This window comes from Diceros bicornis, chromosome 6 (assembly GCF_020826845.1).
Source record: "Diceros bicornis minor isolate mBicDic1 chromosome 6, mDicBic1.mat.cur, whole genome shotgun sequence".
Lineage (NCBI taxonomy): Eukaryota > Metazoa > Chordata > Mammalia > Perissodactyla > Rhinocerotidae > Diceros > Diceros bicornis.
In genome coordinates this window covers 10,806,848-10,824,680 of record NC_080745.1, presented here as the reverse complement: position 1 = coordinate 10,824,680, position 17,833 = coordinate 10,806,848, and the positions used below count along the sequence as shown (strand labels likewise).

At 35.7% G+C, this 17,833-nt stretch overlaps 1 protein-coding gene across 5 annotated transcripts in view; it reads right to left on the bottom strand.

The window, feature by feature from the left end:
* Positions 1–965: 965 nt before the first annotated feature.
* BMPR1A (bone morphogenetic protein receptor type 1A) overlaps positions 966–17,833 on the bottom strand; it is a 153,345-nt gene continuing 136,477 nt past the window's right edge. For all 5 annotated transcript variants that reach the window (XM_058542822.1, XM_058542824.1, XM_058542823.1 and 2 more), the window contains 6 exons: positions 14,779–14,923; positions 10,579–10,771; positions 8,768–9,065; positions 6,227–6,402; positions 5,137–5,267; positions 966–5,049 (listed from right to left, as the gene is read on the bottom strand). In XM_058542822.1, the coding sequence (XP_058398805.1) occupies positions 4,924–5,049; positions 5,137–5,267; positions 6,227–6,402; positions 8,768–9,065; positions 10,579–10,771; positions 14,779–14,923 (1,069 nt within the window). In that variant the 3' untranslated portion in view covers positions 966–4,923. The remainder of the gene's footprint in view (positions 5,050–5,136; positions 5,268–6,226; positions 6,403–8,767; positions 9,066–10,578; positions 10,772–14,778; positions 14,924–17,833) is intronic.

Below are 17,833 nucleotides of genomic sequence, written 5' to 3'. Positions count from 1 at the left end.
GAGGGAAAATGGTATTACTGCAGAACAGAAGGAAAGCTACCTTTACTTCCCTGAAGTTCAAGCTTTTAAAAAAGCATTTGCTGTGGCAGGAACAACATAAGGCCGGATAAATGGATTCCATTACTCTAAGTAAAAGAAGCCAGTTATAGGACAAGAAACCAGGCACTACACTAGCAGGAAGAGAAAACACTTGGAAGAAATTACCTGCCCAGGTAGTGAGATGAGCACTCTCTCATACTGCCAGTAGGAGTGTAAATGAGAAACCCTTCTGGGCAGCAATATGGCAATATTTATCAAGAACCTTACATTTCTTTTTCATCTTAAATAATCTTTTAAAAGTTCATATCTACTAGTCCCATTTTTAGGAATGTAATCTAAGAAAATAAATATACAAAGATTTTTGTACAGGATGTTCAATACATTGATTATATTTTCCAAAACAATGGAAATAATCCAAATATTCAACAGGGAATTACAAAAATTAATTATTCCAGCTACTTGGTGGAATATTCTGTAGTCAATTTTTTTAAATTATGTTTTCAATGGATATAAAATGACATACTATGATCTTAATATTGTAAAAGAGTATGCAGCAGAAAAAAAGACAAAGTATTCAAATATAAATAGTGGTAACGTGGCAATAAAATTTTGAATGATTTTATTTGCTTCTTTATTCTTTCCTGTTTTCTAAAATTTCTGCAATGAGTACACATTTTTAGAATTAGAAAAAAAATTTTTTTCAAGGAAAACAACCTCCCCCCTTTTAAAATAACCTCTCTATTGACACACGGGAAAGAGTGCATGGTCCCTTACCTGCCCTCTGCTCCATACTGGGTTTCTGATAGCTGAAATGCACAATTCAGGGACATGTGTGTGTACACTAACGTATCTGTTATAAAATCTCACCAGACATGTGACTTCTGGTACACAATACAGTCCGAGTACAGTATCACAAAACACATCACTAAAGTATACTAAAATAAGGTTATTTACTTAAAAATGATACATTGAACATAATCTATATATAGAATAAGCAATTAACGGTAAACTTAAGGCACCTTTTAAACCAGATGCTGTACAAAATACATTTAGTGTGTTACATATCAAAGATGAATCTATATTTTTGGTGTTTTACAATTGCATAATAAAACTGCTTGTTTTTAACCCTTTCAATGTCTATGTACAACTTCCCTAATTAAGCTACAATGATATTTTCATTTTATACAATATATACCACATTTTAGTTTTTAAACAGGCAAGGACAACAGTCACTAAAAGGGCTTAAATAATTCCATTGAAAGCATAGTACAGAGCACGAGCTAAAATTACAATATATTTAATCCTTTGCAAAAGCCATATTCACATACTTTCCTTATGGGATGATCATTACACGTGGCTTCATATGATGCTGCCCTAGATTAGTTTTTATGAACATGTCAGCTCTCTGCAGTTTTTATTGTGACTCTCCTAACAGCACTGAGGCAAGAAGATGAACTGCTACACTATTTTAACATCTGACCCAAGCAAATAATAAATATTACCACTTTAAACAGTATAAGAGCTGCAACAATCTTTTTAAAAAAAATCAATTAGTACTTCTTCTGTTGAAATTATTTTAAATACTTAGAAATATTTCAAAACAACATGTATAACAAGAAACGTAAGCGATTTAATTTATGAAATCTTGCCTGGAATAAATTATTCAATATCGAATTTGATTTTGGGCCAACTTAGAGATGTACGGTTCTTTAAAAATTGTATTGCATTTTTGTTCTAAACAGAAGCAAAGCATCTGGGAAAAAAAAGGTAGTGAATAAATTAAAAATCTGGCACATTCTAGGAAAACATAATTCTCAAAAACTATAGGTCACTTTCTAAGCTTAGAAACACTTCTGAACATTGGAAAGGCAACGTAAAATATTGATTGAAATATCTTTTGTGAAAACACTTCCAGAGAAATTAGATTCAAATTTTATACTTCAGAAACTTGTTCAATAAGAAAGCACACGGAAAGCTTAGAATGAACACATTGGAGTCAATCTTTGTGTGCCTTTAATTCTAGAGATATTTACCAGCATAAAGAGAACTTAGAAGAAGAATTTTCTTTGAGGGTTAACTTTTGTTATTTATAGTCAGGTAGCTTTGGTTTTTTGTTTGCTTTTATGTTTTAATTATTTAAAGGGAAGACAAAGCCACACATTTTTAAAATGCTAAATTGTAAACCGGACCTAATAATGGCTTCTAGAGTTTTACAAATTATTAACTATGGTACTACCCAATACTTCCTCTTATTCTTTAAGTATTTCACTTGCTGGATGAACTTAGAAATTTAAGAGTAAGAATAAGGAGAGAAGAAAATAAGTTTCATGCAACTTTTTTTTAGACTTTAAGACTTCAAACATGGCATCGTTTCCTTTTTAAAGAACATGTTATACAAGAAAATATTTTTATTGAACAAGTTTCTAAGGTTAATTCTAGATATCACTTTTAATAGATCAATTTAATTTAAAAAATTATTATAGTGGTCTTGTACTTATATACTCTGTCATTTTTCACTTCCACATACTATTTTAACATTTCTGAGAGTTTGCTTTTCCCTACATATTTTCTTTATTAAGATGACAAATGACTTTCAAGATTTATAGTTTATCAAATAAAAAATAAATCCAGGTTAACTTTAGATTAAGTAGATCAGAGCTTTAAGTGTTCTTAAATCAAACGGCGATTTAGATCAAAATATCTGTATATCTGTATTTCTCAGACGGGAAAACATTCCCAAAGAGCAAGTTATTGTGTACTATCAATATGTAAATTTACCTATCTTGATGAACAGTTCAAACTTTCATTATGTTAGATGAAAATTATTAAACCTGGTCAAATCCGTTAAGGCAAATTTCAAATTTGTGAAATTTGATGTTTAGACAAATATATAGGAGTTTCATCCTTAAATGCCAGGCAAATTTTTGGTAATGGATCGATACATGTTCTAATTTCTCCCCTTCAACTTAGAGTTTTTAAAAACTATATTGTGATATAATCACATTTATTTTATGTTATATTCAAAGAAAACTGTCTCAATTTATGCACCCATGAGTTCTATTTAGAACGCATTACAGGGGGCGGGCCCAGTGGCATAGCAGTTAAGTTCGCACACTCTGCTTTGGCAGCCCAGGGTTCGCAGATTCAGATCCCAGGCATGGACCTATGCACCACTCAGCAAGCCATGCTGTGGTGGTGACCCACATACAAATTAGAGGAAGATTGGCACAGATGTTAGCTCAGGGCTAATCTTCCTCAGCAAAAAGAGGAAGACTGGCAACGGATGTTAGCTCAGGGCCAGTCTTCCTCACACACACATAAAAAAAGGCATTATAGAAGTGTAATAAGTTTAAATAAATCAGAATTATTCCTTGGGACAACAGGGCATCCATAATGTATGTCGTATTTTACTGAATAACAGCTAGATGGTATAGATATAGGTACTGACTAGACACTCAACTTTTTTGCCTCTCTTCATGGTCTTTACAAGTTATGGAACAGAAATTATAAAACAAAAAATCTCAAATGATTTAAATGTCCAAAACAGTTGTTGATAAATTTGTATCAGCTCTGAAAAAGAAAGTTCTAATTAGGGGATCTTTTCATAAAGGAAAATTGAGATGACAGTATCTTAACGAAAGTCTATTCCCGAAGTTAACAAAGTCCTAGATTTGATATACTATTTTGAATGCATTAATTCTGAAAATTTACATGTAGTTCTATTTTATAACATTTTTTCTGATGATCTTTTAATTTTCTCCCTTAAGGATGGGATGTGAGGTACCTGGGAGCTGGTTTCTATAGCATGAATATATGTACATACATAAAATATGGTTTTAAAGGAGTAGATGTTTTGCAAATAAAGCACATTACACACAAAATATAAATAACTTCCCTTTTAAAAGTTACTGAGAATAAAGAATACAGAACATGGTTATAGGCACTTACATTGTTATCAAATGCAGTAATTAGTAATTCACTTCACTAAGAAGTGTTTTTCTTTAGAAGGTTCACGGAATTGAAAGTCCCAACTTTGGATAGGATGCTTTTCATGACAAAAATAATAATTAAAAAAAAAAAAAGAGAAAAGATGGTGGTAAGAGGAAAATAGTCCAAATTTACAGACACTTTAAACTTCTTTTGGCCTTTATATCAACTTTTATGTTAAAAAATAAAGTTGGTGGAGAAGCTAGCTCACTTGCAAGGTAAATGGCTTTTAAGTGATTGGCAAATCTTGGTCAGATAATGCATTTTTAAAGCACAAAACCAACAGCCACCAATATCTTCCCGTGCATTCATAAATTATTTTCTTCTAATTCAAATGGCAGCAGAGGAATCCTGGTGTGCACGTGTGTACACACACACACCATTATCAAGGCATGACAAACCATCGTAAACTAAACAGTATCCCAAACAGATCATAATCCATAGGTTGTTTACAAAGGTAGAATACAAATAGATTAAATTTCCCCAGTAGAAGGCAAAAGTGTATATTCTCCATCTCTGCTGAATTCATTTATCTTCTCAAGGCTTTCACAGAAAGCACCATTTTATGAACAAGTAATTCAGTACCCAGAGTTTGACTGGAGACTTATTAATCAGGATTGAAGTCTTGATGCAGTTCATAAAAACCCAATAAAAAAAAAAGGCATCAAAAACCACATTTAAAATAAAGCTGTCCATATATAAAGAATGAAGTGTTGAGAAGTTCCCAGCTTGTATTCTACAGAGTACTGAAAGGTTTAATATTAGCAGCCTGTGAAGGTGTAGTGAGGAAAGAGTCTGAGAACCAAGTTAACATCCTAACTCGACTGTAATTCCACCCGTTCCTTGGGTGAAAACAGTTCTTGCAGTGTAGAATTTCTTCTCATGATTGTTTAACTGTCAAATCTTTACATCTTGGGATTCAACCATCTTGGCAAGCGTCTTCTTGATTCTCAGAGCTGTAAGTCTGGAGGCTGGATTGTGGGCCCAGCATTCTGACATTAGCTTCAAAACTGCTCGTAGACACTGAAAAGTAAAGAGAATATAGTGAGCAGGTAAATATCTTTGGTGACACTCACCAATCACTTTTCCAGGAGACTGAGTTCCACTTACTTCATCACTGTTCCATCGATTAGAAACAATTGGCCGCAAACGTTTGACACACACAACCTCACGCATATCTTCATATGATGGATCACTGGGTACCATGTTGTAATATGGCAGTTGGTACTCTTCTACTATCCCTGTAGGGAGTTAGAAAACATAGTGGGCACAGAAATGGTAGCTGGGCAAAATATATCAATCTATTCAGCATCTCTTACTGAACTATGGAACTAAAACTGATTCCTACACAAAGAAGAAAAAAATTAGAGTGGATGATTCACTTTTAATAGTAAATATATATTCTTCTCTTTTTTAATGTCTAATTATTTCCTCAACCTCCATCAGGGTCCCCATCACAGGTATGGACATACCAATATCCCTAAAAAAAAAAAGCAAGGTGAAATGCTCTTTTACCCTAATTTTTAATCTAATTATTCAAGCACACAATTGTTGCTACTAATCAACACAGTTTTTATTTTTTGTTTTGCTTTGTTCTGCAGTAGAAAGATAACACGATATGCTCACTAGAGTTGACACAGCAGGCCTGAGAATGCTGTCCTCAAAAACTCCTGCTTGCAAGGCTGGCCCTCGGCTGGTGTCTGGGAACTTGCCTGGTGAACAGTTCCCTCACTGATACATCTGCTTTCCTTCTGGGAGTTTAGAATTTTGGTACAAACCAGGCAGAGAGGGTGCCCACATGACCAGCCTCCAATAAAATCTTTGAGTACTGAGTCTCTAATAACTTCCCTGGATGACAGTATTTCACACATTGTCACAACGTGCTGGAGGAATTAAGCACTCCCTGTGTGACTCCACTGGCAGAGGACTTCTGGAAGCTTGTGTCCAATTTCCCCTGAACTCTGCCCCATGCACCTTTCCCCTCTGCTGATTTTGATTTGTATCTGTTCACTGTTAACACGTTAGCTGTGAGGACAACCACACGCCGTGTCCTGCGAGTGCCTCTAGTGAAATCACAGAACCTGGGAGTGGTCTTGGGGGTCCCAGATATACATGACATTTAAATTATATAAAAGAAGCTGTTATTTTTTGAATGATGAGGATAGAAACATAACCAGAAACAAGCTACTTAAACTCCTACCTCCTGTGACACAACGACGAGCCATTTCCCAAATGATCAGGCCAAAGCTATAGATGTCAGCCATTATGTAGGGCTGGAAATGGTTTTTATTCAGGCTTTCATCTAGCACTTCTGGAGCCATGTAGCGTTTGGTACCCACCCTGGTATTCAAGGGTACATCAACTTCATTTGTATCACTGCAACAAAGGACAGACAATGTCCAGGTTGAGGGCTAAGAACAAAATAGTTTATCTTCTATTTTTGTCATATTTTGTAAAAGTCAATCTCTCTCTCTATATATATTATACATGAAATAAAAAGCTATCTATCGATCTAAAATCTCTACATTCCCTTATTAGAAATCACTGGGGCAGATAGATGTATTTTGAAATTTAGCATCTTTTAGTTTTTAGAAAAGTAATATACCCTTTAAATATATACTACATATTATATAACATCACCACCCAGCAGGGTCTGGAGCAGTACTCTTTTTTTTTTTTTTTGCTGAGAAAGATTCGCCCTGAGCTAACATCTGTTGCCAATCTTCCTCTTTTTTTGCTTGAGGAAGATTAGCTCTGAGCCAAGATCTGTGCCAATCTTCCTCTATTTTGTACGTGAGTCACTGCCACAGCATGGCTGACAAGTGGTGTAGGTCTGTGCCTGGGGCCTGAACCCGTGAACCTGGGCCACAGAAGCGGAGCATGCCGAACTTTAACCACTAGACCATCAGGGCTGGCTCTGGAGCAGTACTCTGAATCAAACTCATTACTATGTCTGCAGTGAAAAACTAAATATGAATATCCACACTAAGCTGGATAAATAAAGACAATAAATATCTCACATTACTTCAGGTCAGGTTTTTTCACCAAATAAGTTTGGTGCCTCCACAAAAAAGAGGACAATACTGCATATAAAAAAAAGTGGTAGATAATTATGTCCCAGAACAAGTGAACGTGAAAATAATTTGAGAGGAATCATTTGCTTTTACCATTCTCATGTGATAAACTCAGCCTTCGTGACATAGGATTACATTGTCTTCTCTATGGGTCCAACCAACTTAGTTCTGTTGTGAGTAATGTTTACATAATCATATTGACAATCAGTAATAAGTGATGTTTATTGGTTTTTCAATTTTTGGACTAAATTTTGGAGTTGAAAGACATGAATGCTTTCTTGGTTAGGTCCCCAGTTCTGGCAGGTTCTAGAAACTACTCTGAGGCAGAGATCAATATAATGTACTTCATATTTTCTTATATAGCATTTGATGACCATTTGAACCAATAAACACTACATTGATAAAAAAACAACAGGATAAGAACACTGTAACAATTAGGGAAGAAGATTAAAAAATTTTTTTACATTTGTTTTATTATTAACTAGTACTTTTATTTTATGGCCTGAAATGAATTCTCAAATGTTAAATGGCTGCTGTATTCTAGATGGTTTCAATGGTTTCCCCAAAATTTTATAATTCTAATTATTTAAAAATATTGACGACATCCAGTGGTGATGGAGAAATGGCATACTTATACCCTGTTTATGGGAGTATAAATTGATGCACGCTTTCTAAAGGGACAATCTGTAATATATCATAATTTAATATGTACATACTCTTTGTCTAAGTAGCCCCTTCTCTAGGAATCCATCGTCAAGAAATACTATACAGGGGCCGGGCCCGTGGCTTAGCGGTTAAGTGCGTGTGCTCTGCTGCTGGCAGCCCGGGTTCGGATCCCAGGCGCGCACCGACGCACCGCTTCTCCGACCATGCTGGGGCCACGTCCCACATATAGCAACTAGAAGGATGTGCAGCTATGACATACAACTATCTACTGGGGCTTTGGGAGGAAAAAAAATAAATAAAATCTTAAAAGAAGAAATACTATACAAATGCTCAAGGATATTATATATGGATAAAATATAATGTTCATTAAAGCATTTTTTTATTAATAGAGATAAACTGGAGGCAACTTTAATGTCCATCACTTGGGTCATAGATGGGATAAACTGTAGTACATTCATATTATGGAAAGCTTTGCATCAACACTTTTGTTAAAAAGAATGAAGCAGATCCATATAAACTGAAACAGAAAGATGTCAAGGACAATAAAACAGAAAATCAAGAATTACGTAGAGTAGAGGGCTGGCCTGGTGGCGTAGTGGTTAAATTCACATGCTCCGCTTCAGCAGCCCAGGGTTTGCAGGTTTGGATCCCGGGCATGGACCTACGCACTGCTTGTCAAGCCATGCTTTGGCGGTGTCCCATATAAAGTAGAGGAAGATGGGCACAGATGTTAGCCCAGGGCCAATCTTCCTCAGCAAAAAAAAAGAGGAAGATTGGCCTCGGATGTTAGCTCAGGGCTAATATTCCTCATTAAAAAAAAATGAATTATGTAGAGTAGGATGCAATTTTTGTAAAAAAACAAGACAAAAACCCCAACTATATATTTATATAACTATACAAGCACAAACACGTGTTTAGAATTCCACTGTCCTGAATACAAATAGGCAAATATCTTCTGGAAATTAAAATAATTTCAAAACAGTGCGCAAAGAACCATTCACCTGTTGAATTTCACAGCAAGGCCCAGGTCAGCAATACAGCAACTTCCATTTTTCTTGATGAGGATGTTTTTGCTCTTTAGGTCTCGATGAGCAATTGCAGGCTTTCCTTGGGTGCCATAAATTTCTGTGTGGAGATGGCACAGACCACAGGCAGCCGAGTAAGCCAACTTGAGCAGGGCTCTGGTGTCTAGTGTAGCACACTTCAGGAAATCATAGAGAGATCCGTTTTCATGGTAGTCAGTAATCAAATAAAGCTGAGTCCAGGAACCTGTACCTTTAATGTCTGCTGCTATAAAACCTGTTCAGTTAATGAGTTTAAAAGGTCAGTTATCAGGAACAGCCGGGAAGAATAAGGAATGCTCATTCAGGATATTGAGAATAACTCAGGTATCATATACAGGTAATAAAAATTTTACTTGCCTGACAAAATCTCTTGAATGTGTTACCAAAATTTTTATTTCTGCAATTTACACATATAACTCTACATTTCTGCAATAAATTTAAAATAATCTTAACAATAATCGGGAAAATGATAATATGACTAAGAAAAAGAAAACATATATAACAACCCGGGGGAATGTTATCAAGCTACATGATTCTCTACGCATGAAGAACTATAAACAAGGAATGTGGAAAACGTTCTCAATTTTAAATTGAAACGTGGACACATTAAAATAATAAAGTTAAAAATGTTCAACTAACAGTTTGCTCCTAACTACCCAACTCCCATTTGCCCACAAATGACTCATCACAACTGCCTTTTCAGTCTAGTTTGCTGACTGAGCAGGTCTGCAACACTGGCCTCCTTTCTCCTTTTTCTTTCCCTCTCTCCTTTCAGAAAAAGGTCAGTGAGTGCTGGGTTGAGCAGTGGCCCTCCCAAATTCACGTCAACCTGGTACCCGTAAATGTGACCTTATTTAGAAGTAGGGTCTTTGTAGATATAATCAAGATGAGTTCATACAAGATTAGGGTGGGCCCTAATTCAACTGGAGGAAGGAAATTTGGACACAGGCACACAGGGGAGAAGGCCATGTGATGACAGAGACAGACATAGGAGTGTTGTCTATAAGCCAAGGAAAGCCAAAGATTGCTGGCAATCACCACAAGTGAGGAAGAGGCCAGGAAGGGTCCTCTCCTACAGCCCTCAGAGAGCAAGGCCCTGCCAACACCTTGATTAAACTTCTGGACTCCAAAATGCCACCCCGTCTGTGGTAATTTGTTATGACAGCCCTAGGAAACTGATACAAGTGCCTACTCTACTCTTGGCAATGTGCTATATGCACTCTCTAAATTAAAGGGTAGGGAAATAGCAGCTGAAAAGTAAAGTCAGGAAAGCTAGACGAGTTTATGAACCCTACTGATCAGATTATACCTAAATTATTTTGCAATTGTATAAATAGGGAGGGAGGGAGAGACCTATTAAGCATAGGACATAAATGAAACTACATCTTATGGGGGGAGGGTGATTTAGCTTACAGAAGGCAAAAGGTACATATAAAGTTATCCTAGAAAACTGCTTCAATTACCTATGAAAGACCTGGTTTTTGTTACTATATGAGTAAGTCTAATAAACTAGCATTGCTTCCAATTTGAAACTCACTGCTGTTTCCTCAGTTGGGTAGTAAATAAAGTGGTTGGCTGGCATTCAGGACTGTGTTGTATTTAAACAGTGTATTCCACTGGGTTTCCTTTAGCCAAATGCACACAAATAAATCTACATATGTTTTTACAAGTCCATGTGGCAGGCTTCCACCCGCATCCCACTAACCTTGTCAGAATACGGAATTGACTGAAATCAAATGTGTACCCACCAAGTATATTTTCATGGCGCATTAGCACAGTTTGATAGATTTCCGTTTCTCGAAACCAGCTAGCTTCTTCAGTGGTAAAAAACACTTTGACTGCCACTTTTTCACCACGCCATTTACCCATCCACACTTCTCCATATCGGCCTTTACCAACTTGCCGAACCATCTGAATCTGTTTGGCAATAGTTCGCTGAACCTTCATAGAAAAAAGTAAAACGTTTTGAGTTCTTGATGAAAAGAACCTATTAAGACTGAGAAAGTGGTCTCATAGCCCACCCATCAAAAAGGATGGTACACACAACCAACCAACTCCAATGTTAAAATTGATCATGTACTGAAAAGTAGATGAAACAATGCACAATATATTTTGAAATCACAAACTAACAGGTTAGTCAACGTGGCAGACTGTTTGCCAAAATGGTCAAAATAACTCCTCTCCCAGTACACACACCCTTGGGTAGTCTCCTCCACAGATGCTGGGCTTGGCCATATGACTTGCTTTGGGCAAAAGAACAACAGCAAATGTGATGCAAGTGAAGACTTGAGAAGTGTTTGTGCACTGGGGCTTGCCCTTTCTTGCTGTTCTGGGGAACTCTGTGACCAATAACAATACCATGTGAACTGTCGGCCGTGTGCACAAACCATACAATCTAGCTCTAGCTGAGCAAGTTCAGAAAAAGAACTGCCCAGCAGACCCACAGAATCATGAGAAATAAATGTTTGTTGTCTCAAGCCACTAAGCTTTGGGGTGGTTTATTATGTAGCAAAATCTAAATGACAGTTAAAACTCAGTCTATAAGACCCTACTTGATCTGGCTCCTGTCTAATTCTGCAGCCTCATCATTCACTATCACCCCCCCTCACCTCTCTTACTCACCTTCTTTCAACTTTTAGAATTCACTCAAGCTCATTCCTGTCTCAGAGTCTTTTTTTGCATATGCAGTTCCCTTTACTTAAGAGCGTTGTTTCTCTCCGTTAAACATCTTCATAGCACATATATACTTCTCAGTTGCTGCACTTACCACAATTATAATTTTATCACTTATTTACATATTTGTTTGAATCCCATCCCCTCCGCTCACAGAATACAGGTGTTTATTTAGGACAATATCTGAAGTATAAAAAGTGCTTTCATTAATATTTGTTGAATGAAAGATGCACATTAACCGAAAGCTTTCAGTTTCAGAAGTGTTAGTGGTCATTCTAAATTAAAAAGAACACTAAGGACCAGGTTTGAAATGCACTTAAAGTGGGCTAGATTTTGTGCATACCTAAACTGACTTACTTTATGTAAGTCATTTAATCCAGAATCCTTTTATAATTCTTTTAGAAAGTCAGGATTATTGAGGTATAATTTGTATATAATAAGGTTCACTCTTTTTGAGAAGTGTTTTGACAAATGTGCACAGTCACATAACCAATAAAACCACAATTAAGATATAAAACATTTCCATCACCCAAAAAAGTTCTCTCTTGCCTCTTTATAGTCAATTCCCTCCCCACCTACCTCTCAATCCCTGGCATCACTCATCCATCTTCTGTCCCTACAGTTTTGTGTTTTCTAGACTATCACATAAATGGAAACATACAATATGTAGCCCTTTGTGCCTGGCTTCTTTCATTTAGCACAAAATGCCTTGAAATTCATCTGGGTTGTTGTTGCATATATCAGTAGTTTGTTCCTTTTTATTGATAACTAGTATTCCACTGTAGGTACCACAATTTGTTTATCCATTTACCAACTGATGGACTTTGGGTTGTTTAAAATTTATGTCTATTATGAATAAGGCTGCTATGAACATTCACACTCAGGTCTCTGTGGGAACATGTCTGCATGTCTCTTTGGTAAATACTTAGCAGAAGCACTGCATTATTGTACAGAAAGTATATGCTTAACTTTTCAGTCAACCATCAAACCATTTCCCACAGTGGCTATACCATTTTGCATTTCAATCAGCAATGTATGACATTTCCAGTTGATTTATTTATATCCTTTTCAGTACTTAATATCTCAGTCTTAGCCATACAAGTGGATGTGCAGTAGTATCTCACTGTGTTTAATCTGCATTTCCCCAATGATACTGAGCATCTTTTCATGTGCTTATTTGCCATTCTTATATCTTCTTTTGGGGAAGTGTCTATTCAAATCTTTTGTCCATTTTTAAAAATTGGGTTGTCTTATTACTGAATTGTAAAAGTTCTTTATATATTCTGTAACACAAATTCTTTATCAGATTTGCTTTGCCAGTTTGTGACCTGTTTTTTCATTTTCTTGACAGTGTCTTCCGAACAAGAAAAGTTTCAAATTTTTGAGAAAGCCCAATTTATCATTTTTTAAAACGAATCATGAGCTAGCCCTGATGGCCTAGCGGTTAAAGTTTGGCGAGCTCTGCTTCAGTGGCTTGGGTTCGGTTCCCAGGCACGGAACCACACCACACGTCTGTCAGTAGCCATGCTGTGGCAGCAGCTCACATAGAAGTACGAGAATGACTTACAACTAGAATATACAACTAGGTACTGGGGCTTTGGGAAGGAAAAAGAGAAAAAGAAAAGAATCATGCTTTTTGTGTTCTAAGAAATCTGCTCAACCCAAGGTCACAATGATTTTCTTTCTTTGCATGTGTGTGCTTTTTACTAAAGTATAGTTGACATACAATATTATATTAGTTTCAGGTCACAGTGATTTTCTAAAACATTTTCTTTTAAAGGTTTTATACTGTAACCTTTACACTTAGGTCTATGATCCATTTCAAGGTAATTTTGTACATGGAGAGAGGTAAGCGTCAAAGATTCAATTTTTGGCAAATGGATGCCAGACTGTCCTTCCCCCACTGAATTACTCTGGCACCCAAATCAACTGATCATATATGTGTGTGTCCTTGTCTAGACTCTCTATTCTGTTCCACTGAAACACATACTTATCCTTATGCCAGGACCACACTGTGTTGATGACTGTAGCTTTACAGTAAGTCCAGAAATCAGGCAGTGAAATCTCTTTATTCTTTTTCAAAATTGTTTCAGCTCTTCTAGGTCCTTTGCATTTCCACATAAACGTTAGAATCAGCTCATCAATTTTTACAAAACTTTGCTCTAATTTTGATTTGGATTGAATTGAAACTATAAATTGATTTTAGGAAAACTGAAATCTTAATATGGAGTCCTCTGATTCACAAACAGGAAATACATCTCCACTTATTTAGGGCTTTGTTAATTTCTTTTGGCAGTGTTTTCTGATTTTCAGTGTACAGGTCTTATATAAATTTTGTTAAGCTTATTCCAAAATATTTCATGTTTTTGATGCTATTTTAAATGGTACTGCTTTTTAAATTTCAATTTCTAATCGTTTGTTGCCAGTGTATATAAATTTAAGGATTTCTGTTCAATGACTTTATATTCTGTAACCCTGATAAACTCATTTATTGGTTGTTGTAGCTTTATGATATCATCCTTGAGATTTTCAATGTAGACAACCATGTTGTCCACATATGAAGATAGTTTTACTTTAACCTTTCCAATTCAATTACGGAATTATTTAATTTGATGAATTTTTAGAAGTCAATGTATTTATTTTAAACAAACGTAATTAAACAAAAATTAAACAAACAACTGCAATTAAACAAATTAAAAATCTATCTGGATATCTAGTGTTTATTAGAAGGGTCCTCTTGACCCCTAAATCTGAATATTTCCATATATATAACCCTCTTAGAACTGCTTACAACTCACTTTAAAATAATTTTTATGAATTGTGTTTGGTAATACAGTAATATATTGAGGGAAGTATCACCTCTATGGAGATCTGTGGGGATAAGTTCCCTTCAATTTTAGAATCTGAAGTAGTTACACTTCTCCCAAGCAATCAGTTTAACCTATAGATGCAAGGAATCTTAATTCCTCTTCAAGTTGGCTATAAAAAGCAAAACTTGCAGCTAACTGTAAGACTTACATAGCACTTCACGACCACATTTTCTTTCCTAACCTTGCTTATGGCTCTATCTTACTCACCTATCTATTTTTTTTCGTTTCATATTTCTTGTTTTTACTTAACTTCATCTTGCATTACTGCAACCATCTTTCTAAATAAAAAGGAAAAAAATGTCTAGTAATATTCCCTAATCTGTAATAACTATTGCTGTCTACCATCATACGAGGACACATTCTTTATCAATAAACCGTTCATGTGTATATGACATTTTATCTTACCAATAAAGGTAGTCCAGATCCACTACCAGAACTCTGTGACTGGTCAATAAGGTCTTTTAATGATTCTCCAACTGGAATAAACGCTTCATCCTGTTCCAAATCACGATTATAACGACGTCTGCTTGAGATGCTCTTGCAATAATGTCTTTTAAAAAAACAGAAAATAATCTACATTAAAATTCTAAAACTATAAAACTCTAAGGTAAGAAAAATTTTGAGATTGCCGACATCATCACCCTTTCTATCCAAATTAGTCGTATCACAGGATAATATAGCCTTTGTTAAAATAATGTCCAGAAATGTAATTTATGAGGTTAAAGTTCCATACACCATGTTAAAATGGAAAGATGCTCATGGTGTATTGGTACATGAAAAAAACAGATTAAAAAACAGCATGTAAAGTGTAATCCTAGCTATGAAAAAATTTTAAATTACATGTATTTATGTCTAAAAAGATCAGAAAGGATATAGAGCAAGTTGTAAACAATAGTTATTTCTGGGGATGTAGGAATATTCACACTGTCTACTTTACATAAGTATTTTCATTTGAATTTATAAGTATGTATTTTTGTATCAAAATGAACAATAAATATATTTCCATTTTACAAAAAGAGAAAAAGAGTTTATGGAAAAGAAAACAAGTTCTCTTAATTCATTATATTTTTGAAGGTTTCTCTTTTTAAAATTTCAAATTACGAAATTTAACACACAGAAACGTAGAGATTAATTCAACTGGCACCCATGTGTAGACTATTTAATAAATTATTAACATTATGTTATATTTATTTTAGGTCTATTTTAAATAAATAAACATTAGAAATATTTGAAGCTCCAGCCATTTCCCTGATAATTCCATTTCCCTCTTTTACTCCTAAGAGACTAACACTACCCTGAATCTAGTTACATCCTTCCTATCTATGTATTTATACCTTTACTATAAATGTATATATTCATAAACAACATAGTTTCTGTGGACACAAATTTACATAAATGGCATATGTTGTATTAATATTCTGCACCTTGCTTTTAAAAAAAAACCTCCTAATGTTTTACATACTTACTCATGTTGATATATGCTAAAAAACAATAGCTCATTTTTATTGATGCTGAGAGTGTCAGGCACTGTTTTGTGACTCACTTCATCTTTCCCAAACTCCTAAGAGGTTAAGTACCACTGTTTCCATTTGACAAATGAGGAAACCATAACCCAGAGGTTCATCATCTGTCCCAAGTCAGACAGCTGGCCAGTGGTGACGCTGGGATCCAAACCCTGAAGCCTGGGTCTGGAATCCATGGTCCAAGTCACTACTATTCTGTTAAGGAAATGATTTAAATAATACCCAGCATTCCTGTTATGGATTTGCCACAACTTACTCTGATAGCCATATTTTAGTTATTTCCAAAAGTTTGTTAATATAAACAGTACTGCAAAAAATATTTTTGTGCCTGTCTTTTGTGCAGATGTCTAAGGATTTCTTGAAGGTATACATACTTTCAATTTTATTGATATCACCAAATTGCTCTCAAAAGTGGAATAATTTATACTTCCACCAAAAGTATAATATCACAATGTGCATTTCCCCACACTCCAATCCAAACTCGGAACTGTCATATTTTTAGACTTTTGCCAACTGAATGGGTATGAAATAGTGACTTGTTTTTTGTTTTCACCTGATTAAGGAGATTGACTTTTTTTTTCCATAATTTTATTTATTTATTTATTTTCCCCCCAAAGCCCCAGTAGATAGTTGTATGTCACAGTTGCACATCCTTCTAGTTGCTGTATGTGGGACGCGGCCTCAGCATGGCCGGAGAAGCGGTGCGTCGGTGCGCGCCCGTGATCCGAACCCAGGCCGCCAGCAGCGGAGCACGCGCACTTAACCACTAAGCCACGGGGCCGGCCCACTGACTTTTTTTTTTCACAGTTCAGTTTTCTCCTGTGAACTGCCTGTTCATGTTTTTGCATGTTTTCAACTGGGGTGTTTTTATCTTTTTTTCTTCTTGATTCATAGGGGTTCTTTATATAATCTGGATACTAAAACTTTGATAATTATGTTACAACAGTCTTCTCTCAGTCTGTGATTGTCATGTCACTACATTTATGGTGTTTTATGTCAGTTTTTAATTTTAATGTTGTCAAATTAACTTTATCAATCTCTTTTCCCCCTTTTTAATACATGCTTTTGTGTCTTGTTTAAGACAACCTTCCCCACCCTAATATCATAAACATATTTTAAAGGTTTTAAAATTTTGATTCTCTCCTTTACTCCTTTAATCCATTTGGAACTTACAGTAAAGGATGGAAATTAGGGAATACATCAAGTTAGATTTGTTTTCCATGTGGATAGCTCAACATACTTAAGCATTCTTGTAATTTTATTTTTAAAACTTTATATGGGTTAAGTAACTCAAACGGTATAAAATTCAAAAGACATAAAAGGGTGTACAATGAAAAACCTTCCTCCCACCGCTATCCCTAAGCCATCAAGTTCACCTTCCTAGAAGGAAGCTGGAACTGGAACTATTGCCAGTCTCCTGGGTAATCTTCTGGGGACCATCTATGCATATTAAACCAACAGACACACTGCTGTTCATCTCTGCTTTTTTTTTCCTTCAAGAAATGGTAGTATACCAACACATACTGTTCTGCAGCTTGCTTTTTCACTTAGCAATATACCTGGAGGATCACTCCACAGCAGCACATAAAGAGCCTCCTTTTGCTTTGACGGCTAAACAGTATTCCATTGTATGGCTGTTACCACCATTCCTTACTGGTAACATTCAGATTGTTTCTAGTCTGATTTCATACAAGGCTGAAATGAAAAAATTTGCTGGCATATCTGTAGTACAAATGACCAGAAGTCAGAACTGAATTTGGAATTTTGATGGAAGGCTCTACTGACCTCTTTTGCAGGTTATACCAGTTATAACCCCTCCACCATTATGTGCGAGTGCCCATTTTCTCCCACTGTCATCCACACCCTTGTGTTGTTCCCATCTCGTCTCAAGATAACCCAAGAGACTCCCCTCCTCCCACTCGTTTTGCGCTTCTTAG